Source organism: Danio aesculapii, chromosome 6 (genome assembly GCF_903798145.1).
Source record: "Danio aesculapii chromosome 6, fDanAes4.1, whole genome shotgun sequence".
Taxonomy (NCBI): domain Eukaryota; kingdom Metazoa; phylum Chordata; class Actinopteri; order Cypriniformes; family Danionidae; genus Danio; species Danio aesculapii.
In genome coordinates this window covers 13,741,953-13,753,738 of record NC_079440.1, presented here as the reverse complement: position 1 = coordinate 13,753,738, position 11,786 = coordinate 13,741,953, and the positions used below count along the sequence as shown (strand labels likewise).

Genomic DNA, 11,786 nt, shown 5'->3' with positions numbered 1-11,786 from the left:
GACTGACAGAAACTTGAGGACAGGCTTAAAATAGTATTTATTTATGGAATATATTTATAATTTCATGTTTTTAATCAATTGATGTGAATGGTAACAACTTAAAATAGCTATTTCCAAATTTTTTCCCCCAAAATAAAAGTTTTTATCATAACAAAAAAATATTAAAGCCGTATGTTCAATGGGCTGAGGACAAGGACAATGGCAAGGTTTGTAAATGTGTAAAGTGTTTTTAATAAAGAAAAACAATCTGAGAACCAAATGAATGACATATTCCTTTACAGAATACCTTACAGAAGTCAACCATCCGTCCATTTTAGAAACTTTTGGGGATGAAATACTTTTATTCACTCTTTTATAACCTGTTTTAACACATTTCTCTTTTAATCACTTTTATTATTGCTTTTATTTTCCTTTACTTGTCTTTTTTATTCCTGTTTATGTAAAGCACTTTGAATTGCCACTGTGTATGAAAAATAAATAAACTTACCTTGCCTAATTGCCCTGCCTATTTATGTTTTTATTTCAAGGACATATAATGAACGTTTCTGGTAGAATGTCCCGTAAATATAAGTGGCCATAAGAAGCTTTTTTTAACCTGAGGTTATATGTTAAATCCTTAACTCACGGTAAGTTTAACTGTCATATTGGTAAATGTTTTGTATTGAAGTCCAACGCCAAAGACTTGCACTAGTTGGACTCATTTGTGTGTGTGACTGCCACCTATGGGCTATAAAAGGAAATATTACATCCTAATAATAAAAACACCAAAAGTGATATTTAGCGATAACTTAATTTGACATACAGCTTCCGTTGTTTGTCGTTGTCTCCACAAACCGTTTTCTCCGAGACGCATTCCCAGAAAGATCACACAACCACCCACAACCGTACGTGCACGAACGTAGCGACGTATGGATGACGTCACTTACAAGCGCCACAACCTTCATTTCTAATATATAATTTTCTCTTTACAGTGCGGTAGATAATTGTATTTTTATACTAGAAATGCAGACAGCCGGGAAGTGTGCTGCGAGACTTGACCTCAGTCGTATTTTTTGTCCGACAAGCGTATGGAACTGTCGTGCAGTAAACAGAGGTAACGTGTGTATGTACTGTATGTATGTGTGTGTAAGCTCATGACAGCTGCGATCACATAACGTTACTCATGTCAAGAAAACAACACCGAGTCCTCCAACTTTAGCTGTAATATTGGTTATAAATGCTGGCTTTTAGGTTATGGACTGAACCTAGAAATATTGTTAGTAATTGTCGTGTGAAAAAAGTCGTATGATTTGGGAGGGTTTCACTGTTCTGATGAAAAGTTTATGGCATGATGATGTTTACATCTATTTTGTTGTTGTTTCTTTTGTAAACTCCTAATATAATTTCTTCTGAATTTTAAAATAAAAGGTAGTTTTTATATTCTTTAATACAACATAATATAAATGTTTTAACTTCAGAAGAGTTGCTGGAATAACTATGATTTTCAGTCATAACAAATGAAAACATTTTTTTGAGTACATATATGGGACATTCTGCCAGAAATGTACATTACCTGTCCCTGACATAAAAACAGAAATACAGTGAATAAAAAGTATTTCATCCTCAAAAAAATCTAAAATGAACGGATGGTTGATATCTGTATTGAGGTTAAGTTAGGTTTATATTCGAACATTTAATGCTCTATATATTGTTTACAACTCTACTTTGAATATTCAGTCTGAATTAGCATGTAAGTATGACTTGAAAACGTTAGCACTAGTTATTTGACTGTGAACAATGTTGTACTTTGATAGTCATTGGGTGCTAATATGATTTCACTATTTAGAATTTGCAAATAATACTTTTCTGAAATTATATTATTAAGGAGAATGTCTGAATGTCCAAATATAAAACCAACTTTAACTAAATGCCTTCTGTAAGTTGTTCTGTAAAGGAAAAAGTCATTAATTTGGTTCTCAGATTTTTGCTTTTTATTAAAACACTTTACAAATGTACAAACCCTGTCATTGTCCTTGTCCTCAGCCCAACTGAACCTACAGCTTTAATCGTTTAGTTATGCTAAAAACTGTTATTGAGGGGGAAAAAAGCTTCAGAAAAAGCAAAAAGTTTAAATTCTTATCATTCACGTCAACTGATTAAAAACATGACATTATAAATAAATTCTGCAAATAAATACTACAAATACATAATACAAAAATACATTTACAATTGTCCCCATGTTTCGATCAAGGGTGCGTTCTGTCATTGAATTGTATGATTTTATGCTTGTTTTTGTATGATTTTTTTGAGGATGGCGTGCCTAAAGGTCAGGCCCTGTCACGTTTTTTTATAAGTGAAAATGTGCGTTTCTGGTAGAATGTCCCCTTTATTAAAAACACTTTAGAAATGTACAAACCCTATCATTGTCCTCAGCCCAATTGAACTTACAGCTTTAATATTTTTGTTATGCTAATAACTGTTATTTGGAGAGAAAAAACTTCAGAAATAGCATGTTTAAGTCATTCACATCAACTGATTAAAACTTGAAATCTAAAATAAATTTATAATTGTTCCCATGTTTAGGTCAGTCCTGTCACATTTGCTTTAAAATTAACATAAAATGCGTGTAATACACCTTTAAAGTTATGACTCAAACGAAGTGGCATCATTTGATGGAGAAGCTGACAGTGATCAAGAATGCTTTCTGTCATTGAATTGTATGATTTTATGCTTGTTTAGTATGATTTTTTGTGGAAGACAAGCCTAAAGGTCAGGCCCTTTCACATTTTTATAAGTGAAAATGTGCATTTCTGGTAGAATGTCCCCTTTATTAAAAACACTACAAATGTACAAACCTTGTCATTTTCCTTGTCCTCAGCCCAATTGAACCTACAGCTTTAATAGTTTAGTTATGCTAAAAACTGTTATTTGGAGAAAGAAAACTTCAGAAATAGCAAGTTTAAGTTGTTATCATTCACATCAACTGATTAAAAAGATGACATTATAAATAAATTCTACAAATAAATATTACATGTATAATACAAATAAATTTACAATTACAGTTTCGGTCAGTCCTGTCACATTAGCATTAAATTTAACATACAATGCGTGCAATACACCTTTAAGGCTATGACTCGGAGGAAGTGACATCATTTGATGGAGAAGCTGAAAGCGATCAAGGATGCGTTCAGTCATAAAATTGTATGATTTTATGCTTGTTTTGTATGATTTTTTTGAGGAAGACAAGCTTAAAGGTCAGGCCCTGTCACTTTTTATTTTATAAGTGAAAATTTACGTTTCTGGTAGAATGTTCCTTATATATCTGGTTATAGCTTTTTTAACCCTTTCTAAATTGGGCATACATGTATGTACAGTTTAAAACGCTGCTACTCAAAAATCTGTATAACTCAAATTAAGTATATATAGTGAGGTATGTGTTGAATTAAAATTTTAAAACATTTGTTAAAAACAGTTATTCTTTTTTTTTAACTCTGGCTTGAAAATAAATTCATTAACTTGTGTTCAAAAATATGAATTTGCTTATGATTACATTTTTCATGATGTCCAGGACATTTTGAAGAAAAAAAATAATAATAAAAGACATTAATGCGCTCTTATGTTATTCTAATAATTCATTTAATTACGTTTTACTTGCCTAAATTCCATCAGATATGTATTTGTGCTAGGACTGCACAATATGTCATTTGAGCATCAATATCACAATTAATCAGATTATTTATTAAAGGTTAAACAATAAAAATATTAATATTTTAAAATACTTTACACAATGATGGCTGATAAAGCAAGGTTTATTTATTTATTTTTGCTTATAGTTTATTATAATTTCTGCAGATCCACTGCATAGAAAAATACTTGTTCATCCCAGTCCATCTAAATTAATGAAGTCTTTCCAAATAGAGCTATTCAAATCATCTGGTGAAATAATGATTATATTGCAATATACAGTATATCGCAGAAAAGAAAAATATTGCTATGTCAGATTTTTCCAAAATCGCACAGTCCTAGTTTGTGTTGTGAAATGATTAATATAGTTTTGTAAGTGACAAAAATCTTATTAAACAATTGGAAGGTGTGCCTAAACATGCATTTACTGACATAGCGAACTTGTCTTACAAAGTAACTGTGTTTTTTATGTGTGCAGTAAATGCCTTAGTGTCATGCAGAAGATACAGCATCCTTCCTCCCCCTCATGATGAAGAGGAGAAAGCCATGCTGGACAGTATGTTGAGGGTTGACCACGCAGGAGAATACGGCGCCAATCGCATCTATGCTGGCCAGATGGCAGTTCTCGGAAGAACTCAGACAGGGCCACTAATTCAGGTACATCATTCTTGTGACTTTAGTGTACATACATGCATACATTTGAAGTCAAAATTATTGTGAATTTTTCTTTTTCAGTTATTTTCCAAATGATGTTTAACAGAGCAAGGAATTTTTACAGTATTTCCTTTAATATTTTTTCTTCTATAAAAAGTCTTGTTTGTTTTATTTTGGCTAGAATAAAAGCAGTTTTTAATTTTTTAAAAAACATTTTAAGGTCATTATTATTACCCCTTTAAGAATTTTTTTTTAAATTGTATACAGAACAAACCATTACTATATGATGACTTGTCTAATTACCCTAACTTGCCTAATTAACCTAAATATCTAGTATAATATTATGTACTATCATCATCAAAGATAAAAGAAATCAGTTATTAGAAATGAGTTATTAAATCTATTATGTTTAGAAATGTGCTGGAAAAAATCTTCTTTCCGTCAAACAGAAACTGGGGAAAATATACAGGGGGGCTAATAATTCAAATGTGTACCAGGTTTAATAAAATAGCTGTTGTAAATGTACCATTCATACCTGCAGCATATGTGGGACCAAGAGAAAATACATTTGGAAAAGTTTAATGAGATTCTTGGAGAGCATCGGGTTCGACCGACGCTATTGTTGCCGCTGTGGAATATCGCTGGATTTGCATTAGGTACGTTCTTAAGTAGACAAGATTAATTGTTTGTTTTTGCACTGTAATTGTAATAATAAGCTCTGACTGTGGTGGTTTCAGGAGCTTGTACGGCTCTTCTGGGTAAGGAAGGAGCCATGGCCTGTACTGTGGCTGTTGAGGAAAGCATCTCGGAGCACTACAACAGCCAAATCCGAACACTAATGGAGGCTGATCCAGACAGATACACAGAGTTACTACAGGTAATACCAGTACTGAGCATGCACATTTACAGTTGAAGTCAAAATTAGTAGACCACCTGTAATTTTATTTTTATTTTTTTTTCAACTATTTTCCAAATGATGTTTACCAGAGCTAGGAATTTTTCACAGTATTTCCAAAGATATTTTTTCTTCTGTAGAACGTCTTTTTTGTTTTATTTTGGCTAAAATTAATTTTTTTAATTAAAAGTTTAAAAAAGTATTACTAGCCATCTTAAGCAATATTTATTCTATTGTCTACAGAACAAACCACTGTTAAACAATGACTTGCCTAATTACCCTAACTCATCTAGTTAACCTAGTAGAGCCTTTAAATGTCACTTTAAGTACTAGTATCTTGAAAAATATCCAGTCAAATATTATGTACTGTCATCATGGTGAAGAATCAGTTATTAGAAATTACTTATTAAAACTATTATGTTTTGAAATTAGGCTGGGCAGTGTTGCAAAAAGAAATTATCACGATACCATGTTTCATATCATTCGGTACCAATAATTATTGAATATTTTTTAACAATACATTTGGGAATGTTAGAATTATTTTCTATTTAACCACTTTATTTTAATTTACCAACATTACTTGCACTGCAAAACACTGAGATTTTCACAGTATTTTCGTCTTAAATGTTGAAAATAGCGGCGCGTCACTCCCATGTGCACGTCGTGCAAGTCGCACGCCTCCATTGGAAATGACCAACTTACACCCTAAGCTTATTGGCATTCCTTCCAAGGCATGTGCTCAGCAGCCACGTTTTAATAAAACTATAGCCTTCATACCGAAACTTCATACCAAACTTTTTTTTATCAATATTGACAATGGTGTTCGGTCCATAAATGTTGATACCGATTTTATCTCCCAGCCCTACAGAAATTGGGGGAAAATATATATATTGGGGGGCTAATAATTCTGACTTCAATTGTATAATAAAGCTGATTATATTTTTAATTGCCACTTAAAGGATTGGTGTTTCTGAAATACTGCAGACCATCCAAGACTGTCACCAAAAACTCTTGTTGGCTCATAAAATACAGGCACCTTGAGACTCAAAATATACTGTCAAAACTAAGGGTGCTTTCACACCTAGATGTTTGTTTTGGAACCTGTCTCATTTGCCCCCTTAGTTCGGTTTGTTTGGGCATATGTGAACACCGTAATCAGATCCACACCAAAACAATCGGTCCAAGACCGCCTAAATCTCGGCTCGGTTGAAACAAACTCTAGAGTGGTTCGGTTAGTTGCATACGATCCAACGAACTAACAAACCAGGCGATATCACAGTGTATTATAGATGTGTCATAGGCATTTACAGTATATGGCTATAAGAAGAGAGAATGATGAGTAAGACGGGATGTCATTCCTACAGTACCAGTGAAAGTGTGTTTCCTGTCAAATACAATTGTGAAAGCATGCTGTCTAACTGAACTATTGAGAAAAAAAATTATATATATATATATATATATATATATATATATATATATATATATATATATATATATATATATAATACCATGAACTTTTTGGTTAACATGACTTCTTATATAGAATTGATCATATTTTACAACCCTTGACAATTGAAATGAGGCTTTGTATGAGAAAGTCTTACCTCTGATTTATATTTGGTATCTGATGTCTGTGGGTTTCAGCATTCAAAATTAAGGTGCACCTTTTTGTTTATGTCTTATACCTATATTATACCTTATATTATGTCTTATATTATATATACCTTATATTATGTCTAAACTCTGACCAATGTGAGGAGAGATTACTCGCATGTGAATTGTTTTAATCATTTTGGTCCGTTTAGAAACTTTGCCGTGTGAAAACAAACCGCACCAAGTACAAAGTGCAACATTGGAACAATTTAAACCCTGTTTCGGAACGAATCAATCAATCTACAGGTGTGAAAGCACCCTAAATTAAAGGATTAGTTCACCTAAAATGTATATTATGTTATTAACAACTCACCTGCATGTCGTTCCAATCCAGTCCCAGTCCCTTGCGAGACCTTCGTTCATCTTCAGAACACAAATAAAGATATTTTAGATGAAATCCAAAAGCTCTCTGACCCTCCAAAGAGAGCAACGGTCACGAGACGTTCAAAGTCAAGAAAAGGAACCAAAAAACCTTATCAAAACAATCCATGTGACTTCAGTGGTTCAACTGTTATCATACAATAGTCTAAGAACACATGTGTACTTCCATAGTAGAAAAAAACTAATACTATGGAAGTCAGTGGTTACCGGTTTTAACACTCTTCACAATATCTTCTTCTGTGTTCAACAAATGAAAGAAACAATTAGGTGAACAATCCTTTTAGGTAAAGTAAATTAACGGCAAATAATACTTTTGGTGTGAACCATCCCTTTAAATGTCATCTTTAAGAGGCATGTATCTATTTTTGAGCCAAGCCATCTAACATACAACCTTATCAAATTGCTTTTAATTCAATCAGATCATTAAAGAATTTCGTGATGACGAAATAGAGCATCATGACACAGGATTGGAGCATGATGCTGAGTCGGTGAGTTTTAATTTTCAATTTGCTTGTTTGATTCATGGGAAATCATGTACATGTTACTTTGTTTTGCGTAAAAGCTTGATTTAACTTTGTTTTTCCTTCTATAGGTACCAGGATATATGCTTTTGAAAACAGCAATACAGGCTGGCTGCAAAGCTGCTATCTATATTTCTCAGCGTATTTAGAGTCATTTTAACAATGCATGGCTTGTAAATATTGTTTTTTTGTCATTCATGTACAGTAATGTGACATGTAAGGAGACCACATTTGTCACATCTTCAGTTTACCTGCTTCTTGTGAACTTTTTGGACAATTAAATATACAAACTTAAAATGGATTTGTATTTCAAAACTGTGTATTTTCCCCAATTAAATGTGTTCACAAAGTCATTGTTGTATGTTTCATTTTACCTGAGACTGAACAACATCTATAGGGTAAAATGTTTAGATTTTGATATGTCCTTTTTAAGTCTTTTGACTTGAGTTTAAACAGTGAAATGATTGCAAATAATGAAATATGAAATGCATGCTATTATGTATTTTGTCTTTGTGGCACCATCTGGTGGTCATAAGATTACTTAAAGGGATAGTCCACCAAAAATGAACCATTTGTTATCATCATCTAATGTTTTTCTTTCATACTGTAAAACATAAAAGATTAAATGTTTTCTGTTGACTTCTACTTAATAAACATTTAAAAATGTCAACATTATTTAAAATAGCTTTGTTTGTGGTGTGCAGAAGAAAGGAAGTTATACAGGATGATAATGTTTGGATGCAGGAGCAGTAATGTATTTATGAGTTAGTATTTATGATCTGCCCTGGGAGCGTCACGGTGGCTCAGTGGTTAACACTGTCACCTCACAGCAAGAAGGTCGCTGGTTCGAGCCCCGGCTGGGTCAGTTGGCATTTCTGTGTGGAGTTTGCATGTTCTCGCTGTGTTGGTGTGGGTTTCCTCTGGGTGCTCCGGTTTCCCCCACAGTCCAAAGACATGCGCTATAGGTGAATTGAATAAACTAAATTGGTCGTAGTGTGTGTATGAGTGTGTATGGATGTTGCCCAGTCCAGGGTTGCAGCTGGAAGGGCATCCACTGTGTAAAACATATGCTGGATAAGTTGGCGGTTCATGTCGACCCCTGGTGAATAAAGGGACTAGGCTGGAGGAAAATGAACGAGTGAATGATCTGCCCTGCTGGTGCCAGATCTTCAGAAATTAAATAAAAAAATTAAAGGAACACTCTATGTTGTTGTTGGCTATATTTACAAGTCCCCTAGAGTTCAACAGTTGAGATTTACCATTTTTAAATCCATTCAGCCAATTTTCGGGTCTGACGGGAGCACTTTTAGCTTAACTTAGCATAGCATAGATCATTGAATCAGACCATAAGCATCTCGCTACTATTTTTTTAAAAGAGTTGATATTTAAAGCTATATTTATATCATATACTAAGACTGATGGAAGATACTGTAAAAGTTGCTATTTTCTAGGTCAATATGACTAGGATCAAAGAACTTTGCTAAGCTTAAAGAGCTCCAACCAGACCCGGAGATCTTCTGAAGTAATATCATTGTGCCTGCTCAAGCGATGGTATGGCATGAAAATTCCTTGGTTATTTTGAAAGTATATGAAAGTATAGTTCCTAGCCATATTGGTCTATTATCCATCTGTCTTTGTACACAATATAACTACAATAGAATCAAGCTTTAAATGGGAATTATCTTTTTACACACTTTTTCTGAATTTATTTAGCATGATTCTTAGCATAGCATAGATTATTTGAATTAGACCTTTAGCATCTCACTCCAATGTTTTTAAGAAGTATTCTGTAGTTATATAATATACTAAGACTGAAGGAAGATTTAAAAAATGCTATTTTCTAGGTCAGTATGACTAAGATCAAAGAGCTTTGCTACCATACCATGGCTGAAGCAGGTATAATGGTATTATGCAGTACCGGCTAGGTAACAAGCTAACAGCGCTGCATAATACCATTGCGCCTGCTCCAGATATGCTATGGCGGTAAAGTTCCTTGATTATTATGCCAGAATGATCGTATAGTTCCTAGCCATATTGGTCTTTAAACATATCAGTCTTTGTACATGATATAACTACAGTAGAATCTTTAAATGGGAAACTTATCTTTTATGCACTTTCATTGAATTTTTTTAGCCTGAATGCTAATGGTCTAGTCTAGTTCAATGATTTATGCTAAGCTAAGGCAAGGCAAGGCAAGGCAAGGCAAGTTTATTTATATAGCACATTTCATACACAGTGGCAATTCAAAGTGCTTTACATAAACAGGAATAAAAGAAACAAGTATAAGAGAAATAAAAAAACAAATAATAAAATGGTAAAAATAGAAATAAAATAAAATAAAAGCTGATAAAATGTGTTATAAAAGAATTAAAAAGAAGAGAAAAACATAGTAGTTCGATCTGTCGGACGTAGCACAGTGCTCATTCAGTAAAGGCACAGCTAAACAGATGTGTTTTCAGTCTTGATTTGAACGTGCCTAATGTTGGAGCACATCTGATCATTTCTGGAAGCTGATTCCAGCAGCGAGGGGCGTAATAGCTGAAAGCCGATTCACCCTGCTTTGACTGAACTCTTGGGATTTCTAATCTATTTGATCCTAAAGATCTGAGTGATCTGTTAGGTTTGTAATCAGTGAGCATATCTATAATGTATTGAGGTCCTAGGCCATTTAGTGATTTATAGACCAGTAATAATACTTTAAAATCTATTCTGAATGTAACTGGGAGCCAGTGTAAAGACCTGAGGACAGGTGTGATGTGCTCTGATTTCCTGGTTCTGGTCAGAATTCTGGCCGCAGCGTTCTGGATGAGCTGTAACTGTCTGACTGTCTTTTTGGGAAGGCCAGTGAGGAGGCCATTACAGTAATCCACCCTGCTGCTGATAAAGGCATGAACAAGTTTCTCTAAGTCTTCACTGGAAACAAAGCATCTAATTCTTGCAATGTTTTTGAGATGATAGTATGCTGATTTACTAACTGTTTTGATATGACTATTAAAACTCAGATCTGACTCCAGAGTCACACCAAGATTTTTGACCTTATTTTTTGTTGTTTGACCCTTAGAGCCAAGGTACGCATTCACCTTGAGAACCTCATCTCTGTTCCCAAACGCAATCACTTCAGTTTTCTCCTTGTTTAACTGAAGAAAGTTTTGGCACATCCAATTGTTAATTTCATCAATGCATTGGCAGAGGGTGTCAATGGGGCTGTAGTCATTAGGCAGTAAGGCTAGGTAGATCTGAGTGTCATCAGCATAGCTGTGGTAGGAGATTTGGTTTTTTCTCATTATTTGGCTCAGAGGGAGCATATAAAGGTTGAACAGGAGTGGTGCCAGAATCGAGCCTTGTGGGACTCCACATGTCATGGGTGTCCACCTCGACTTATGGTCACCTATACTGACATAGTAACCTCTTCCTTCAAGGTAAGATCTGAACCATTTGAGGACCGTCCCAGACAGCCCAACCCAGTTTTCCAGCCTATCCAGAAGTATGCTGTGATCGACAGTGTCAAATGCGGCACTGAGATCGAGCAGTACCAGCACTGTTAGTTTGCCTGAATCTGTATTTAGGCGGATGTCATTGATTATCTTTATAAGGGCGCTCTCTGTACTGTGATGTGGTCTGAAACCAGATTGATAATTGTCTAAACACCCCTTGAAGTTTAAGAACTTGTTAACCTGGTTAAAAACAACTTTTTCAATGATTTTGCCAATGAAAGGGAGATTTGAGATGGGCCTGTAATTGCTCAATATGGTGTTATCCAGGTTGCTCTTCTTCAAGAGGGGTTTAACAACTGCAGTTTTAAGTGAGTTAGGAAAAATCCCTGAGAGAAGTGAAGCATTTACCACTTTTAGAAGATCCATTTCTAAACAGGTAAACACCGTTTTAAAGAATGATGTGGGGAGCGTGTCAAGACTGCAGGTTGATGTTTTCATAACTTGCACGATCTCTTCTAAGATTTTGCCATTAATTGCCATGAAATCGGACATAATGTCTGATTTCTTAAGTTGTGGTTGAGCTAG

General features: G+C 34.3%; 1 protein-coding gene across 1 annotated transcript; it reads left to right on the top strand.

The window, feature by feature from the left end:
• Positions 1-900: 900 nt before the first annotated feature.
• Positions 901-8,120, top strand: coq7 (coenzyme Q7 homolog, ubiquinone (yeast)). The gene is made up of 6 exons (XM_056459591.1): positions 901-1,093; positions 4,142-4,320; positions 4,859-4,973; positions 5,055-5,194; positions 7,666-7,734; positions 7,839-8,120. Exons 1-6 carry the CDS (start codon positions 1,003-1,005, stop codon positions 7,914-7,916), a joined length of 672 nt encoding a protein of 223 aa, XP_056315566.1. The 5' UTR covers positions 901-1,002; the 3' UTR covers positions 7,917-8,120.
• Positions 8,121-11,786: the final 3,666 nt, after the last annotated feature.